Genomic DNA, 20,186 nt, shown 5'->3' on the forward strand with positions numbered 1-20,186 from the left:
AAAAAAAAAAAAAGGGTGTTTAAAGTTGGAAAAGATATTTTCCCCATCTTTTGTTTATAAGTGGCTAACTTAATGATCTGTGTAATTTTGAGTTCCAGCATTTTATTGAATTTTTATAACAAAATACAACTGAGAACTATGTAAAACATAAAATATAAATAAAACAGAATTATATCGTCATAATCAGTTTAACAGAAAAGCAATCATAATATCCATTGATTAAAGAGTATATTAAATCCTTAAAAGATAAGTTTCAAGAGCTTTCCAAATCTTATGGTATCATTTTTTTTCTGTCTTAAGTTCTTATTTATAGATAAGACAAATTGTATGCTACTAAAAAAATCATTCAGAGTTGTGGCAGGCATGTATCATCTAGTTGTAAAGAAAAATGTACTGAATGTAGGATGATAGCGAAATTAAATTGTTGATTTTCAGATTTTTTTTTGGATAGTTGACCATATCTTTTGCCAGAATCCAGTCAAAGATCATTTGAGTTAAGGTGTCATTTTGTTTACAATGCCAGTAAAGTTTGGTATTGGCAATGTTCACCCTCCATTTTCAAACCGGAGTCTATATTGCCCATTGGGCTAGAAAATATAGAGATTGGGATAGGTTAACTGATTGTGTAGGTCTGTTGACCTTATACCAAAAGTATTCCAAGTTTACAGTTTGATCAGTTATTTCCAGGTCTTGTTTCCAGACTTTTTTTTGTTTTTTTTTTAAGTCCAAGATGTGCATGAAAAGAGAAATTAAGAATTTTGTAGATGGGTGAGATATCTGTGTAATTCAAGGTCTTCTCACTTTTCCCTGCCCTATTGGAGTGCTAATTCTGTGCTGTAGTGCTCTGGCCCCCCAGCTGCATTGACAGTAGGAAAATTGTTTAAAATGTAAATCATCTGCTAGCATGGGGTCAGTTTTTCAGCTTTTACTGCGACTAGCATATTGTATTCAGTTCTGGAAGTTAAATGTCCCAACAGTGCTCCACAGAGGCTACCAGAGGATCTAGATGTGTGTTCTAAATAGAGGCATCAAGAATATAGATACTAGAGAGTGGAGGAGTGGCCTAGTGTTAGAGCACCGGTCTTGCAATCCAGAGGTGGCCGGTTGAAATCCCGCTTAGTCACTTAACCCTCCATTGCCTCAAGTACAGACTTAGATTGTGAGCCCTCCTGGGACAAAGAAATATCCAGTGTACCTGAATGTAACTCACCTTGAGCTACTACTGAAAAAGGTGTGAGCAAAATCTAAATAAATAAATAAAATGTAGGTTCTACACAAGCAACAAACCTTTTGTTTGTGGGTCTCAAGCTCCATTTTTTGATGGCCACAAACCAGTTGTTTGTTTTTAGGCTATCCCTAATGGAGATGTTTAAGAGAGGTTTGCAGATTTTTGTTGCATATTTATTAGGGTTATCTAAAAACCCAACTGATTTGTAGCCCTCGAGGACTGGAACTTGAGACCCTGTTCTTGAACAAGAGGTCATGATATGAGACTCTAAGGGGTGGGGGTATACTTGAGTAATATCAGAAAATATTTCTTTATAGAAAAGGTGATAGATGCGTGGAATGGTCTTCCAGTAGAGGTGGTGGAAATAGAAACAGTCGAGGAAGTCAAAAAAGTCTAGAATAAGCACAAAGGATCCCTAGTTAGGAAAGCTAAACATCAATTGATTTTATATGTGTCATTGCAGCAAGAATGGAGTTGTACAGATTAGACAGATATTTATGGTTCTTATTTGGCATTATATTTTATTTGTGTGACTGTTAATTTTATTCTGTTTGGTCATACAGGACAGTGTGTTAAGTTTTCAACAAATGAAAGTTTGAGGAAAAAGAAGTCAGTGGGATAGTATTGAGTGAGAATGTCAAAGGATAGGCCTTATTGAGGGTACAAATGTGGAAATAATGAACTTGGATTTTAAAAATGTCTTTCCTGAAGGTATTGGTGGTTTCATGGTGCGGCAGAGGAAGTCTCATACACGAACAAAGAGAGGCCTGGCTGCACTACTGGAAGCATGCCGAGAAAGCATGAACACGGAGATGCATCCCGAAGAGGGTATGGTTGGATTTTAGGGATACTGTTGATTCAGTCCCCTCACCCCACTGTGGGTCTGAATAGAAATCGCAAACTTTGTGTGCTTTTTGTGTTTCTGGTGGCTGTAATGAGGCTGCTTTTTCCAGTTGCATCTGCAGATCCTGTGACAGAGGGAACCATGGAGTCTAGCACTGCAGAAGTGGATGATAAGAAGAAGAGGCGTGGAAGGAAGAAGAGCAAGTTGGAGGATATGTTCCCTACATATCTTCAGGTCTGAGAATAGAGTGGCTAATACTTGTGTCTTGACATCTGAATCTTCTTAGCAGACCAAAAAAAAACCTGTTTGGAACAGAAGCATTAGAAACTGAAGCAAAACCATACTCAAATCAATAAATATGCTCTTAGGGAAAGCATATACATGTATTTTTGTATATATGTTTGTACACTTTCTCTAAGAAACAGCGTATTGATGCTTTAGGTTTGGCTTGGGTTGGGATTTGAGTACCCCTGCCAGGGTTAGTCTTGCTGATGCATGTGCATCTTTTCATGTCTGAGTATCACAGAAGGGTGAAAATCAGCAGACATGCACTTGTCCTTTGAGGTCCACGTATGTCTGCCAGGATTATAATGTGCTGACTTGCTTGGACCCTTTGCATATGTAGTTTGTTTGTACTTTGATACCATTTCTTGTTTTATCATCTGTTCTGTGTTTCCATCGACTACAGGAAGCTTTCTTTGGCCGAGAACTGATTGACCTGAGTCGGAAAGCATTACTGGCAGCAGGAGACAAAAATACTGGCCCATCTATGGGTCAGGCAGGCCAGAGCACCAAAGCTGGCATCTTTGCTTCTGGTATGATCCAAAAGGGAGCTATGAATGGGACAGAAACGCCAGGGCAGGAGAGAGGTAAGCAGGAGAGGTTACAGAGAGGGAGACAGTGAAATAATTTGGTTTCTTATCGACTATGAAAGGTGGAATATTTTGTTTTTAAAGATGTGGAATAATAGTGTTGTAGAGCTGCAAATTTTGGAGGTTTTACATACCAGTGTTTTTTTTCATGGCTGAGGCCGCCTCCATCTGACGACAGTGTGTTATGAGGTGTCTTTGGGAAGAGCTGCTCTGTATTGCTAGTTTCTGGAGTGACCTTTTTTCTGTCGTCCGGCTCACCTGCCTGCTCCCTTCCGTCCGTGCTTCCTGAGTTGAAATCTTTTGTTTACTCTAAGTCGTAGCAAACCAGCAATGAAAGCAGCAGGCAGGCTCGTCTCCTCGTCGCTTCCCTTCCCTCTCAGCGCGTCCCGCCTTCCTCTGTTGTCATTTCCTTTCCACGAGGGTGGGACGCGTTGAGAGGGAAGGGAAGCGACGAGGAGAAGAGCCTGCCTGCTGCTTTAACTGCCGGTTTGCCGCGACTTCAGGTAAAGAAAAGATTTCAACTCAGGGAGCACGGGTGCACAAGCGGAAGGGAGTGGGAAGGCAGGGAAGAGAGAATTGCTGGACATGGATAGGAGGGGAGGACAGGGGAGAGAGGAGAATCGCTGGACATGGATGGGAGGGGAGGGCAGGGGTGAGAGGAGACTTGCTGGACATGGAGGGGAGGGCAGGGAAGAGAGAATTGCTGGACATGGAGGGGAGGGCAGGGGAGAGAGGAGAATCGCTGGATATGGAGGGTAGGGCAGGGGAGAGAAGAGAATCGCTGGACATGGAGGGGAGGGCAGGGGAGAGAGGAGAATTGCTGGACATTGATGGGAGGGGAGGTCAGTGAAGAGAATCGCTGGACGTGGATGGAAGGGGAGGGCAGGGGAGAGACGAGAATCGCTGGACATGGATGGCAGGAGAGGACAAGGGATAGAGGAGAATCGCTGGACAGGGGAGGGGAGAGAGGAGACAATGCTGGACATGGATGGAGGGGAAGGGAAGACAGGAAGGAGATGCACATGGATGGGAGGGGAGGGCAGGGGAGAGAGGAGAAATGCTGGAAATGGATGGAGGAGAGGGGAGAGAGAATTATTGCTTTATATGGATACAGGGGAGGGAAGAGAGAGGAGAAATGCTGGACATGGATGGGTGGAGGAGTTGGCAGGGAGAGAGGAGAAATGCTGGGCTTGGATGGAGGAGAGGGGAGAGGGAATTATTGCTTTATATGGATACAGGGGAGGGAAGAGAGAGGAGAAATGCTGGACATGGATGGGTGGAGGAGTTGGCAGGGAGAGAGGAGAAGTGCTGGACATGGATGGAGGGTAGGAAAGAAAAAAAGAAGATGCACATGGATGGAAATGAGGGAAAGGGAAGAGAGGAGAAAAACTGCACATGAATGGAGAAAATAGGCAAAAGCTGGATCCACGTTATACCTCTAGTCAATTCCACGGAGGAGGACCCAGCTTTTACTTATGGATATAGGGCAAGAAATGAAGAAGAAAGTAAAGAAATAAATGGAAATGAAGCCCTGGAAACGGAGTTAAGGGAACAGATAGAGAGTAGCAGAATCAGAGACAGGGACCAATATGGATAGAAAAACAGTCACCAGACAACAAAGGTAGAAAAAAAAATCATTTTATTTTCATTTTAGTGTTTGGAATATGTCCAATTTGAGAATTTACATCTGCTGTCTTATTTTGCACTGGGTATACTGGAGCTGTAACAGCTTACAGAAATTATTTATAAAAGAAAATCACATTTTTTTCTCTTATACTAGTATAATATTTTCAATGATGTCTGTTTATATGCGCCATGGCTGGTATAAGGGGTGTAGCTATTGTGGGTGTGGGTGTGGCTGTCTTAGGGGTGGAGCCATATGTGGTGACCCCACCCATAATGAGTACCAGCACCTTTTTTTCTACAAAAAAAGCACTGGATAGAGGGGAGAAATGTCCCTCTTGCACTAAGTGGAAGGGAATTATAAGCCCTTTGGTAACACAGAGGTAACTACTGTACTAGAATATAGCTTGCTTTGAACAAAATCCAAACAAAGTCTCAGGGTGCTTTCATACCCTTCTGCATGTAAGATCAGCCTGATGTGTGCTGTTGTGTTCACAGGAGATGACAACTCGATGGCCAGTGCTCTGCAGGGACATGAGGTGCCTAAAACTTTTGAAATGAAAAGAGAAACATCAGGTAAGTCTCTAGCATCTATTCTTGATTGCCCTTAGGAAAAATTTGCATTTCTTATGGTTTGTTTAATGCTCATGTGTGTATGCAGAGGAGGGGATACAGTAGTAGAAAGGATTTTCTTGATATTGGGGAAAAGATCTAGTGATGATAAAAGAACTATGTTTCTTGTTCTGAGAGAGGGGTTGCAACATAAGGTTCAGTGCATTGTAGTAAAGGGCCGCAATAGCCTAAGGCATCACAACTGAAAATGAGTCTAGCTGCCGCGCAGATCACAGCAGCTAAACTCATTTTCGGAAAGACAAGATTCGAAAGTGCTAAACCCCTACGTGAAATACTGCACTGGCTACCAGTCAAGGAACGAATAGCCTTCAAAATTTGCACTCTGGTCCACAAAATAATCCATGGTCTGGCCCCAACCTACATGAGCAAACTTATTGACTTACCAACTAGAAACATCATCAAGAACGCTTCTAAACATGCAAGCTGTAAAGGACTAAAATACAAATCAACATATGCATCCAGCTTTTCCTACATTTGCACCCAGCACTGGAACGCTTTACCTAGAAACATTAGAATTGCGAACACCCATGTAAAATTTCGAAAAGACCTCAAGACTCACCTCTTCCGGAAGGCCTACCCCGCAGACCCGAACTAATTCATGAACAATGCATCACATCTTTCGATCTAAGAAATGAACAATACCCCTTTCACATAATCCTATTACTTCAAACTGTACGAATTTTACCACTCCAGTTATAATTATGTTTCTCCGAGGACAAGCAGGCTGCTTGTTCTCACTGATGGGTGACGTCCACGGCAGCCCCTCCAATCGGAATCTTCACTAGCAAAGTCCTTTGCTAGCCCTCGCGCGCCCGCGCGCACCGCGCATGCGCGGCCGTCTTCCCGCCCGAAACCGGCTCGAGCCGGCCAGTCTTCTTTTGTCCGCACTCGGTACGGTCGTGTTTTCGCCGTGTCGAGCCCCGGAAAGTCGACCTCGCGCGTCCTTTTCTTTGACGTGTTGTTTTTTTCTTCGGAAAATCCTTAAAAATTGTCGGGAAGTACTCCGGAAGCCCCTCGGGTTTCGTTTTGCCCCTTCCCGTATTTTGCAGTCTTTGCCCCGGTAAGTTTTCTTTCGTCGTCGGGGTAGGCCTCTTTTCGGCCTCGGTCGAGATTTTTCTCCGTAAAAGTTTTTTGTGCTCATTTTCGTCATTTCGGATTTTGATTTCGCCGGCGTGATTTTTCCGCCCATGACATCGAAGCCTTCCAGCGGCTTCAAGAAGTGCACCCAGTGCGCCCGGATTATCTCGCTCACTGACAGACACGCGTCGTGTCTTCGGTGTCTGGGGGCCGAGCACCGCCCTCAGGCCTGTAGTCTGTGTTCCCTTTTGCAAAGGCGGACTCAGGTAGCGAGATTGGCCCAGTGGAACGTTTTGTTCTCGGGCTCTTCGTCGGCATCGGCACCGAGGGTATCGAGTGCATCGACGTCTTCAGCGTCCAGAGCTTCATCCTCGGCCGCCAGTGCATCGAGTGCATCGAGGCATCGGCCCTCTGCATCGGCGCCGGGACATCGGATAGCTGCATCGACGTCGGTGGTACCGGGACCTCGTCTGCTGATGTCGTCGGACGGTGGTGCATCGTCGGGAGTGCAGGTGAGGGCTGTCCATTCCCCTGCTGGTGGCGGTGAGCCTTCGGGTGGGTCTCCCCCTACCCTGAGGGCTCCTGCGGTACAGCCCCCGCGAGACCGACCTCCTTCGGCCTCGGCCCCGAGGAAGCGACGGCTGGATTCTACGTCCTCCTCGTCTGTGCCGGGGAGCTCCGGTGACATGCTTCGGAAGAAGTCGAAGAAGCATCGACACCGGTCTCCTCCCCGCGTCGGCACCGAGAGCTGTGGGTCGCCGAGGGAGTCGGCACCCAGCAGGCATCGGCACCGAGAGGACCGCTCACCCTCTGTTCAGGAGGTGTCGATGCGCTCCACTCTGGACAGCCCGGAACAGCCTCCTCGCCCGGAACAGGTTCTGACGTCGACGCCTGCATCGACCTCTCTGCCTTTCTCTGCAGCCGCTCTGAACGAGAGCCTCCGGGCCGTTCTCCCAGAGATTCTGGGAGAGCTGTTGCGCCCTACCCCTCCGGTACCGTCGAGCGTGGCGCCGGCTGGCCCATCGCCCGGGGTGAGGTCCCCAACATTGGTACCGCGTGCGGTGCCGACTGCGGCCACCTCCCAGGAAGGCTCCCCGACTACGTCGGCGGAGGGAGCTTCGCCGATGCGGGCGAGGGAGTCTACCTCTCGACGCCCCCATCGTGGACGTGGCTCCACGGAGTCGAGCCGGGCGAGGTTGCAGACACAGGTCCGTGAACTTGTGTCTGACACCGAAGGTGAGGCCTCGTGGGAGGAAGAGGAGGACCCCAGATATTTCTCTGACGAGGAGTCTGAGGGTCTTCCTTCTGATCCCACTCTCTTCCCTGAAAGACAGCTTTCTCCTCCTGAGAGTCTGTCTTTCGCTTCCTTTGTCCGGGAGATGTGTACGGCCATCCCCTTCTCGGTGGTTGTGGAGGACGAGCCCAGGGCTGAAATGTTTGAGCTCCTGGACTATCCTTCTCCACCTAAGGAAGCGTCCACTGTTCCCCTGCACCATGTCCTAAAAAAGACATTGCTGGCGAACTGGACAAAACCATTAACTAATCCCCACATCCCCAAGAAAATTGAGTCCCAGTACCGAATCCATGGGGACCCAGAGCTGATGCGCACTCAGTTGCCTCACGACTCTGGAGTTGTGGATTTGGCCCTAAAGAAGGCTACGAGTTCTAGGGAGCATGCTTCGGCGCCCCCGGGCAAAGACCCTAGGACCTTAGACTCCTTTGGGAGGAAGGCCTACCATTCTTCTATGCTCGTGGCCAAAATCCAGTCTTACCAGCTCTACACGAGCATACACATGCGGAACAATGTGCGGCAGTTGGCGGGCTTGGTTGATGCTCTCCCCCCCGAGCAAGCCAAGCCTTTTCAGGAGGTGGTCAGGCAGCTGAAGGCGTGGTCCAGGGCCGCTGCTCAAGGTGTGGTGATGCGCAGGCTCTCATGGCTGCGTGCCGCCGACCTGGAGAATAGACTCCAGCAGCGGATTGCGGACTCGCCTTGCCGTGCGGACAACATTTTTGGACAGAAAGTCAAACAGGTGGTAGAGCATCTCCACCAGCGGGACACCGCATTCGACAAGTTCTCCCGCCGGCAGCCTTCAGCATCTACCTCTACAGGTAGAAGATTTTTCGGGGGAAGGAAGACTGTTCCCTATGCTTCTGGCAAGCGTAGGTACAATCCTCCTTCTCGACAGCCTGCGGCCCAGGCTAAGCCCCAGCGCGCTCGCTCTCATCAGCAGCTTGCGCCTCTACAAGGCCCCTCGGCTCCCCAGCAAAAGCAAGGGGCGAGCTTTTGACTGGCTCCAGCAGAGCATAGCCGAAGTCCAAGTGTCAGTGCCGGGCGACCTGCCAGTCGGAGGGAGGTTGAAAGCTTTTCACCAAAGGTGGCCTCTCATAACCTCCGATCAGTGGGTTCTTCAAATAGTCCGGCAAGGATACAACCTCAATTTGGCTTCAAAACCTCCAAATTGTCCACCGGGAGCTCAGTCTTACAGCTTCCAGCACAAGCAGGTACTTGCAGAGGAACTCTCCGCCCTTCTCAGCGCCAATGCGGTCGAGCCCGTGCCATCCGGGCAGGAAGGGCTGGGATTCTATTCCAGGTACTTCCTTGTGGAAAAGAAAACAGGGGGGATGCGTCCCATCTTAGACCTAAGGGCCCTGAACAAATATCTCGTAAAAGAAAAGTTCAGGATGCTTTCCCTGGGCACCCTTCTTCCCATGATTCAGGAAAAAGATTGGCTATGCTCTCTGGACTTGAAGGACGCCTATACGCACATCCCGATACTGCCAGCTCACAGACAGTATCTGCGATTTCAGCTGGGCACACATCACTTCCAGTACTGTGTGCTACCCTTTGGGCTCGCCTCAGCGCCCAGGGTGTTCACAAAGTGCCTGGCTGTGGTAGCAGCGGCACTTCGCAGGCTGGGGGTGCACGTGTTCCCATATCTCGACGATTGGCTGGTGAAGAACACATCCGAGGCAGGAGCCCTGCAGTCCATGCAGATGACTATTCGCCTCCTGGAGCTACTGGGGTTTGTGATAAATTATCCAAAGTCCCATCTTCTCCCAGTGCAGAAACTCGAATTCATAGGAGCTCTGCTGGATTCTCGGACGGCTCGCGCCTATCTTCCAGAGACGAGAGCCAACAACTTGTTGTCCCTCGTCTCGCGGGTGCGAGCGTCACAGCAGATCACAGCTCGGCAGATGTTGAGATTGCTGGGCCACATGGCCTCCACAGTCCATGTGACTCCCATGGCCCGCCTTCACATGAGATCTGCTCAATGGACCCTAGCCTCCCAGTGGTATCAGGCCGCTGGGGGTCTAGAAGACGTGATCCACCTGTCCACGAGTTTTCTCAAATCCCTGCATTGGTGGACGATTTGGTCCAATTTGACTCTGGGACGTCCTTTCCAAATTCCTCAGCCACAAAAGGTGCTGACTACGGATGCGTCTCTCCTGGGATGGGGAGCTCATGTCGATGGGCTTCACACCCAAGGAAGCTGGTCCCTCCAGGAACGCGATCTACAGATCAATCTTCTGGAGTTGCGAGCGATCTGGAACGCTCTGAAGGCTTTCAGAGATCGGCTGTCCCACCAAATTATCCAAATTCAGACAGACAACCAGGTTGCCATGTACTATGTCAACAAGCAGGGGGACACCGGATCTCGCCCCCTGTGTCAGGAAGCCGTCAGCATGTGGCTCTGGGCTCGCCGTTACGGCATGGTGCTCCAAGCCACATATCTGGCAGGCGTAAACAACAGTCTGGCCGACAGGTTGAGCAGGATTATGCAACCTCACGAGTGGTCGCTCAATTCTTGTGTAGTGCGACAGATCTTCCAGGTGTGGGGCACCCCCTTGGTGGATCTCTTCGCATCTCGAGCCAACCACAAAGTCCCTCAGTTCTGTTCCAGGCTTCAGGCCCACGGCAGACTGGCATCGGATGCCTTCCTCCTGGACTGGGGGGAGGGTCTGCTATATGCTTATCCTCCCATACCTCTGGTGGGGAAGACTTTGTTGAAACTCAAGCAAGACCGAGGCACCATGATTCTGATTGCTCCTTTTTGGCCGCGTCAGATCTGGTTCCCTCTTCTTCTGGAGTTGTCCTCCGAAGAACCCTGGAGATTGGAGTGTTTTCCGACCCTCATCACACAGGACGAAGGGGCGCTTCTCCATCCCAACCTCCAGTCCCTGGCTCTCACGGCCTGGATGTTGAGAGCGTAGACTTTGCCTCTTTGGGTCTGTCAGAGGGTGTCTCCCGCATCTTGCTTGCTTCCAGGAAAGATTCCACTAAGAGGAGTTATTCCTTTCTATGGAGGAGGTTTGCCGTCTGGTGTGACAGCAAGGCCCTAGATCCTCGCTCTTGTCCTACACAGACCCTGCTTGAATACCTTCTACACTTGTCTGAGTCTGGTCTCAAGACCAACTCTGTAAGGGTTCACCTTAGTGCAATCAGTGCATACCATTACCGTGTGGAAGGTAAGCCGATCTCAGGACAGCCTTTAGTTGTTCGCTTCATGAGAGGTTTGCTTTTGTCAAAGCCCCCTGTCAAGCCTCCTACAGTGTCATGGGATCTCAATGTCGTTCTCACCCAGCTGATGAAACCTCCTTTTGAGCCACTGAATTCCTGCCATCTGAAGTACTTGACCTGGAAGGTCATTTTCTTGGTGGCAGTTACTTCAGCTCGTAGAGTCAGTGAGCTTCAGGCCCTGGTAGCCCAGGCCCCTTACACCAAATTTCATCATAATAGAGTAGTCCTCCGCACTCACCCTAAGTTTCTGCCGAAGGTTGTGTCGGAGTTCCATCTGAACCAGTCAATTGTCTTGCCAACATTCTTTCCCCGTCCTCATTCCTGCCCTGCTGAACGTCAGCTGCACACATTGAACTGCAAGAGAGCATTGGCCTTCTATCTGGAGCGGACACAGCCCAACAGACAGTCCGCCCAATTGTTTGTTTCTTTTGATCCCAATAGGAGGGGAGTGGCTGTGGGGAAACGCACCATATCCAATTGGCTAGCAGATTGCATTTCCTTCACTTACGCCCAGGCTGGGCTGGCTCTTGAGGGTCATGTCACGGCTCATAATGTTAGAGCCATGGCTGCGTCGGTAGCCCACTTGAAGTCAGCCACCATTGAAGAGATTTGCAAAGCTGCGACGTGGTCATCTGTCCACACATTCACATCTCATTACTGCCTGCAGCAGGATACCCGACGCGACAGTCGGTTCGGGCAGTCAGTTCTTCAGAACCTGTTTGGGCTTTAGGATCCAACTCCACCCCCCGAGGGCCCTGTTTGTTCTGTTCCAGGCTGCACTCTCAGTTAGTTGGTAAATTTTTTAGGTCAATCTCAGTTATGTCCTCGCCGTTGCGAGGCCCAATTGACCATGGTTGTTGTTTTGAGTGAGCCTGGGGGCTAGGGATACCCCATCAGTGAGAACAAGCAGCCTGCTTGTCCTCGGAGAAAGCGAATGCTACATACCTGTAGAAGGTATTCTCCGAGGACAGCAGGCTGATTGTTCTCACAAACCCGCCCGCCTCCCCTTTGGAGTTGTGTCTTCCCTTGTATCTCTTTTGCTACATATGAGACTGGCCGGCTCGAGCCGGTTTCGGGCGGGAAGACGGCCGCGCATGCGCGGTGCGCGCGGGCGCGCGAGGGCTAGCAAAGGACTTTGCTAGTGAAGATTCTGATTGGAGGGGCTGCCGTGGACGTCACCCATCAGTGAGAACAATCAGCCTGCTGTCCTCGGAGAATACCTTCTACAGGTATGTAGCATTCGCTGTACTTCTACCCTTATCCTACTCTTTATTGCTCACTAGAAGCTGTAGTCCCGTCCCCGGAGACTTATCAGCCTCATTGGGATTACTTCTGTCTATATGTTACTATATATTTGTCCCAGAGTTGTATTCTCTTTTCCGGAACCTTATCAGCTTCCTTGCACCTACTGTTACTCTATTTTTCACTCTGTATATATTCCCGGAGTTGGTATTCTCCTCTCTGGAACCTGTAAGCCACATTGAGCCTACTGCTATTCGGGAAAATGTGGGATACAAATGTAATAAATAAATAAACTAAACATTTTTATAAGTATAAATCTCATCTGGTTTTATCCACTACTCTTTCTGCTTTTAACAAGTTGAGCAGAATTATACTGAGACAAACTACTAAAACTACAATATGTTTATTAATATGGTTAATATCTTAATAGACAAAAAAAATCCTACAAACTGTTCTATTTGGAAAAATGCAATATTTGGTTTCTTAATCAGTTGGTGTCAAATAATAAATTCAAACTCTTTTCACAGCTACAACTTGAATATAATTTACCTGATTCACAACTTTTTTTCTTGGCTTCAAATCCTCAAAATAAAATTAGTGTCAAAGCTCTTTCCAGTGATTGCCTACTAGATTTGTTCATAAGGATAATTATGTTTTTCCCCCATCTTGCTTCTCTTTTATAAATCCTTCAACCAAGGAAGAGGAGTTAGTTTAAGTACCCAAAATGCTTGTGAAAAGGATTCTGATAATACCCTTAATTAGAAAAATAATGTGAATCTTTTTGGCTTCATAGTCCAAGGTCTTCATTATCTTTGATTACTCAGTCACTGTTTTTTCTTCAACATTGTTCTTTATGGACTCCATTGAAATTTTTGAAAAGTGAATTCTCCGAGGACAAGCAAGCTATTTATTCTCATAAATGGGTGATTCTGACCTGCATCTCCCAGTCCGGAACTTATAACAAGTATAAGTACAGCTTTGTGGAGCGCGAGACACGCTCTACCACCAGAATGTGGTCTCCTCAGTTCTTTTTCTGCCGCGGTGAGGAGAGGGCATGCTTCTTTTTTTTTTTTTTTTTTACTGTCTCCTCACAACGCTCGGTCGTAAAGAGCTTTCTCGTGCCTTTTGGTGATTTTTTTCATCTAAAATTATGTTCCCAGTTCTGGATCCCCCTCTTTTTTTGTCTTTCCATATATTTTTAGTTTATTTTGCCTGATTTGTTTCCTTTCTTTTTCATCGTTGTTCGGCCGCTTTTAGGCCTTGACTTTGGCCAGGAATTTTCCCTGCGTTTCTTGCCCCTTTATCAGGCACCATCGCTTTGTTTTATTTAGCTGAGTAAGTTTTTCCTTCCATGTCCACGAAGGTTCCCACTATACCTGGTGCAAACAGACGATCTCTGGCAAGGACACCCATTTTTGGTGTCTACAGTGTCTTGGGCCTTACCATTGTCCCTCTAACTGTGTTCTCTGTTTTCATATGAAGAGGAGGACCCAGATTTTCAGAGTAACTCAATGAGAGAAGATTTTTGGAGCCAAGTCTGGTTCCTTGACTTCGGCATCAACGTTGCATCAGAAGCGTCTGTAAGCATGGCTGCTGCAAGACCCTTAGACACTGGGAGCAGTGAAGCATCGAGTGGGTCTCCACCTGCCTTGAGGCCTCCTGCTGTGCAGGGCCCCCAGGAACGGCCATTATCGGACCTGATGCGTGGATTTGATGATATCCTCGTCGGCAACGAGGAGCCTCGGTGACACGCTTTGAGTGAAGGCCAAGAAGCATTGTTATCAGTTGCCCTTGATGCATGGTGCCAGGAGCTCTGGGGTGTCGAAGGATTCAGCACCTGAGAAGCGTCTATGCTGGGAGGACCGCTCTCCCTCCATACAGGAGATGCCTATGCATCTGTTTCCCAGCAGCAAAGACCCAGCTCCCACATCAACACCCGCAGCTCTGCAACCTGTGCCTGAACAAGCACCCCAGCTTTTCCTGGTGTCGGCCCTTGATGATTGCATCCGGGCCTTGCGCCCTGAGCAGCTGAATGGCCTAATGCAACGGTGTGCGTTGGTATTGGAGGTGTTTGCACCTACCCTGCCTACTGTTGTGGCCTCGCTTGGCTCAGTCTGCGGTACGGTCTTCGACACCAGTGCTGCCTGCGGCTCCGGTGTCGACTACTACCCAAGGCGGCACTCCCTCAACATCGGTGGAGGAAATTTTCACTGGAGCCGAGGCAGGAACCAACTTCTCGACGCCGTTCTCAAGGGCATGGTTCCTCCACGTCATGGCAGGTTCGATCTCAACACTCCCATCAGGAGATATTGTCTGACATCAAAGAGGAGCACTCATGGGATTCAGAGGAGGATCCAAGTTATTTTTCCTTGGATGAGTCCTATGGAATTCCCTCTGAACCCTCCCCTCCACCTGAAAGGAGAAAGTCTCCTCCAGAGAGCCTTTCATTCTCTTCTTTTGTTAAGGAAATGGCTGATGCTATTCCCTTTCCTTTGTAAGTGAATGACGAGCCCATGACCAAGATGCTTGAGGTCCTGGACTACATGTCTCCTCCTAGGGAGGCTGTTACTGCCTCTCCATGAGGTACTCCAGGAAGTCCTCATTAGGAACCGAGAGTCCCCTCTGTTGGTCCCGATCATGCCCAAGAAGATCGACCCCCAGTATCGGATCCACAATGCGCTTGGTTTTGATAGGCCTCAGTTGCCTCACAATTCCATGGTGGTAGAATCTGCTCTTAAAAGAGCCTGGAGTTCCAGGGACTATGCCTCGGCACTAACAGGTAGAGAAGCTAGAATCCTGGATTCTTTTTTGGAAGATGATGTACCAGGCTTCAGTGTTCATCTCCCGAATACAATCGTAACAGCTCTTCACAAGCATCCACTTGCGAAACTTAGTGAACAAGTTGTCGGACCTGGCTCAGACGCTCCCTCGGAGCAGCCTGAGTCAGTTCACCAGTTGGTCAAGCAGCAGAAGGCGTGCCGAAAGTTCTTGACCAGGGGCACTTAAGACACACTTGATGTGGCATCTAGGATCTCTGCTCACAGTATAGCAATGCACAGACTCTCATGACTGCATGTTTCTGATTTGGAACATTCTGTTCAACAGAGGTTGGCGGATACCCCATGCCGGGGGGATGACTTTTTCAGACCAAAAAATATACTGATACCATCTGTTCTCTCTCCTACCAGGCGCCTTCTGCATCTACCTCCTCAGCTAGGAGGACTTTTGGCAAACCAAGGAGGAGTACCTATTACTATTAGAGGCATAGGTACAGCCCCTCGGATCGCCAGCCTGTTCAGGCTCAGCCCCAGTGTGCTCATTCACATCAACAGTGTGAGCCTAAGGCCTCTGCTGCTCCCCAGTCAAAGCAAGGGATGAGCTTTGGCTTCTGCAGAGCATAGTCACAATAAAAGTGTCCATCCCAGATGACTTGCTGGTCGGGAGGAGGCTAACGTTTTTCCACGAAAGTTAGCCTCTTATAACCTCCAACCGGTGGGTTCTTCAAATAGTCTGTCTCGGGTGCACAGTCAGTTGGTATCAAAAAACCTCCAGATTGCCCACCAAGAGCTCACTCATTCAACTCTTAGCACAGGCAGGTACTTGCAGAGGAACCCTCTGCCCTTCTGAAGGCCCATGTGGTCGAGCCTGTTCCACCAGGGGAAGAAAGACGGGGATTTTATTCCAGGTATTTCCTTTTGCAGAAGAAAACACGGGGATGCGTCCCATCTTAGACCTAAGGGCCCCAAGCAAATTCCTAGTCAGAGAAAAGTTCAGGATAGTTTCCCTGGACACCTTTCTCCTATTTATTCAAGAAAGACTCCACTAAGAAGTGATATTCTTTCAAATGAAGGAAGTTTAGTTTCTGGCGTGAGAGCAAGGCCATAGATCCCCTTGCTTGCCCTACATAGACTCTGCATGGAATACCTTCTACACCTATCAGTTTGGTCTCAAGACCAACTCCATGAGGGTTCAGCTTAATGCAGTTAGTGCTTATCAGCATGTAGAAAGTAAGCCCATCTCTGAACATTCTCTAGTTGTTCGCTTCACGAGAGATTTGCTTTTCTCAAAGCCCCCTGTCAAACCTCCACCTGTGTCCATGAGATCTCAATGTTGTTCTCACCTAGCTGATGAAAGCTCCTTTCGAGCCACTGAATTCCTGCCTTCTGAACTACTTGACCTGGAAGGTCGTTTTCTTGGTGACTGTTACTTCAGCTCGTAGAGTCAGTGAGCTTCAGGCCTTAGTGGTGGATGCACCTTATACTAAGTTTCATCACAACAGAGTAGTCCTCCACATTCACCCTAAGTTCCTGCTGAAGGTGGTGTCGGAGTTTCGCCTGAGCCAGTTGATTGTCTTGCTAACATTTTTTCCTCGACCTCATGCCCATCCTAGCAAAATCAACTTGCACACAAGAGCATTGGTCTACTACATGGAGCGGACCATGTCCCACAGACTGTCCACCCAACTTTGTTTCTTTTGATCCCAACAGGATAGGTGTTGCCATTGGGGAAACACACCATTTCCAGTTGGCTGTCAGATTGCATTTCCTTCCCTTAGGCCCAAGCTGGGCTGGCCCTAGAGGGTCATGTCACGGCTCATAATGTCAGTCATGGCTGCGTCGGTAGCCCACTTTAGGTCAGCCTCCATTGAAGAAATTTGCAAGGCTGCAAAATGGTCTTCAATGCACACATTCACATCACACTACTGCCTCGAGCAGGCTACACGACATGACAGTCTGTTTGGGCAGACAGTGTTGTAGAATCTGTTTGGGGTCTAGAATCCACCCTCCTAGGCCTGTTTTATTCTGTTCCAGGCTGCACTCATTCAGATTGTATATAAGCACATAAGCACCGCCATACTGGGAAAGACCAAGGGTCCATCAAGTCCAGCATCCTGTTTCCAACAGCAGCCAATCCAGGCTTCAAAAACTCGGCAACCCCCCCCCCCCCCCCCCCCCCCCCCCAAAAAAAAAAAAATTAATAATGTTCAGTGGAGTTTTCCCTCAGGAATCTGTCCAATCCCCCTTTAAATTCCATAAGGCCAGCTGCTGTCAGTACATTCTCCGGCAATGAATTCCAGAGTCTGTCTACACGCTGAGTAAAGAAAAACTTTCTCCTATTTGTTTTAAATCTACCATATTCTAGCTTCATCTTGTGTCCCCTGGTTTTGTTGTTGTTTGAAAGTGTAAACAATCGCTTCACATCTGTCCGCTCTACTCCGCTCATTATCTTGTAGACTTCTATAGTTTTAGGTTAATCTGTTATGTCCTTTCCGTTGTGAGGCCCAGCTGTCCAATGTTTGTTGTTTTTGGTGAGCCTGGATGCTAGGGATTCCCACTTCTGAGAATAAATAAGCCTGCTTGTCCTCGGAGAAAGCACAGGTACTTACCTGTAGCAGGTGTTCTCCGAGGACAGCAGGCTTTATATTCTTACAATCTCTCCCCTTGGAGTTGTCTCCTCTGTTATTTACTTTATTTTTGCTTTAGAATTAAACTGAGGAGACCGTGTTCTCGGGGTGGACAGGAAGGCACTCGCGCATGCGCGGTGGACCGTGTCTCAAGCTCCACAAAGCTATATTTATACTTGTTATAAGTTATGGACCGGGCAACTTGGGTCGGCGTCACTCATGAGAATATATAAAGCCTGCTGTCCTCGGAGAACACCTGCTTACAGGTAAGTATCTTAGCTTTATCAATTGTCCATGTTGGTTTTGTCAAAAAGGACACTGCACTCTTACCTTTTATTTGAGTGCAGTAACCTTCATTTTTCTAGATGGATGTCTGGAACAGTAGTCTTGCTGTATTAAACTTTAAAGCATCCTTGTATCTCAAACATATTTTGAAATTCCTAATCTTAGACTATTTCTTCTCTGATGATGATAAAAGTTTTTGATTTTTTAAATTTCTATTGCTCTAAAATTGGTGATCAGTCACTGGAAAGATAGTTCTAATCTATTTATATTTAGTGGAATTGGGTTCTTATGTATAAGAAATATGTAAGTATTTTGGAACATAAATTTGTGTTACATAGTCATAATCACAAGTGAAAAAATCTAGATACTTTCTTATCCAATGTTAATTCATCATCAACATCTTATCTGTAAATATGCTTATGATTTTTTTGTCTCTTTAAAATTTTCATTGCTCATCTGTTCATATTCTTCATGTTTTATAAGTTCTAGTTTCTTTACTGAATACAGTTTTTCTTATGTATCTCAAAAAACTTTCAGTAAAAATAATTTAAAATATAAACAACTAAACTGTTGGTAAGGATTATATTTCCTCCTATTTCTAACTGCAGTAAGTTCATTAGAGGCCAAGGTACCTACAGTTGCCAACACTGTCTCCAGTGTGGAGGAGAAAGCTACTGTCATACCACATGAGGACATTATTAGCTCTGATCTGGATAAAGGTGACACCCGTGGTAAGTGTCCGTTTATATAGACATTACCGTCTGAGTGTCAGTGAGACTAGTTTTGCATGGGTGATTTGATGCAGTGATTGTTTTGGTGTTGCTCAGGTGTGTGAAAGCTGGACTGACTTTGGTGGTGTGAGTGTAGCAGGTCAACTGATTTGGTATTGGGTGAGGTTGACATGGAGGCTGGATTTGTTTTCTTAAAACATGATTTGGCTGGGTTAATATTTCTTGTGTGATGTTGCTTCATTGAAGTGGAGTAATGACTGGATTGACATTAAGTGAGTTAGTATGGCAACTAGATTGATGTAGCTCAGATAAAATGATGACTGTATTGGTACATTTTAGGTAATGTGACTGGCTTTGGATGAAATTATACTGCTTTTGCATTGGATGGGTGATATGGTGCCTAATTTGACAAGGTAACTCCGGTTATCCAAAATGCACCGTTTAACATTCATACAATGAAGGGGGCCAAAAATCATAATACTACTAGTAAGCCCAGCTCCTTAGGTATTTTCCATCAGCAAGATGTTAAGTATATAAATATATTGTTGGATCCATCAGATACGCATGCTTACATCCATTAGGCTAATTTACTTGAGCCGAGCAATACATTGGATGAGCATGTAACCTTCATCAATCCATGATTTTCTAAATTTTTACTTTCAATTTTTGCTTTGTTTTTTTCACTTTTAAGATAATTATTTAATATAATAAGTGCTTAACTCAATTTCTTTGTATTTCTGCATCCAAGGCTGTATATAAAATCAATACAGGAGACCTTTCATCACCGACATGAATTCACGTTTCGCATAATTGTAATCCGTTGGGTTGGTCATGAGCCCTTGGGCCATGGCCGAGGCCAGCAGGGCGCCGACCCAGGCCAAGGGGAGACCGACCCACCACCGCACACCCCAGCTACACAATACCCCTTAAGCTACCCCTCCCCACAGTCCCTCAGGAAGAAGGGAAATAGGCATACAGGCGGGCCTCGCGGCCGAACCAGAACCCACGCACACAGAGCCACTCGTGCGAGCCTCACGGCTGAACTGGAACCCAATCACACACAGGGAGGGGTGAAAGAACCCAGAGGGCCCCAAGATGCCAGACACGCACTGAACACCAGCAATAGGGCAGAGGGGGAAACAAAGGACCAGAGCGGGCCACGCCCACCCAGGGGACTAGCGCAGGACAGGGGGACTAACACAGTAACCCCCCCCCCCCCACCAGGGTAGGAGCCCCAGGCAGAAGCCAGAGGAACCAGACACAAAAGGAAGGCAGAAAGCCTTTGCCTCAAACCCACTGTAGACAGAGGCACACAGAACACAAAGGGTTAAGCTTGTAGAGCCAGCAGAGAGAGAGTGCCATAAATCAACAAACAATCAGAGAGAATGCTTCCCCTCCCGAGAGGGAGCGGGGCCCATCCAACAAACACACTGGCAGAGGCAGGAATACAATACACACAGTACACAAAGGGTTAAACTCACTGAGCCAGCAGGCGGGACACTGGGAAGAGAAATCCTTAAAACAAACAAACAAAGGAGAACGCTCTCACTCAGCCCAGAGCCCCGGAGGCTGAGCAATGCCCAGCCCTCACTAAACAAACGAGCAGCTGACCCTGATTACAGAGCTACGCACACACACACAGCAGCAGCTAACCCAGAGGGAAGGAAAAGAATACTCTAATACAACACAGATCCCTGTCAGAACCTAGAGCACGTTCTGAGAGAAAGC

At 47.6% G+C, this 20,186-nt stretch overlaps 1 protein-coding gene across 1 annotated transcript in view; it reads left to right on the top strand.

The window, feature by feature from the left end:
* KMT2D (lysine methyltransferase 2D) overlaps positions 1–20,186 on the top strand; it is a 591,638-nt gene that overhangs the window by 314,327 nt on the left and 257,125 nt on the right. The window contains exons 22-26 of the mRNA XM_030196818.1: positions 1,940–2,056; positions 2,182–2,306; positions 2,761–2,941; positions 5,066–5,143; positions 18,336–18,458. Of these exons, the coding sequence (XP_030052678.1) occupies positions 1,940–2,056; positions 2,182–2,306; positions 2,761–2,941; positions 5,066–5,143; positions 18,336–18,458 (624 nt within the window). The remainder of the gene's footprint in view (positions 1–1,939; positions 2,057–2,181; positions 2,307–2,760; positions 2,942–5,065; positions 5,144–18,335; positions 18,459–20,186) is intronic.

This window comes from Microcaecilia unicolor, chromosome 3 (genome assembly GCF_901765095.1).
Source record: "Microcaecilia unicolor chromosome 3, aMicUni1.1, whole genome shotgun sequence".
Taxonomy (NCBI): Eukaryota; Metazoa; Chordata; class Amphibia; order Gymnophiona; family Siphonopidae; genus Microcaecilia; species Microcaecilia unicolor.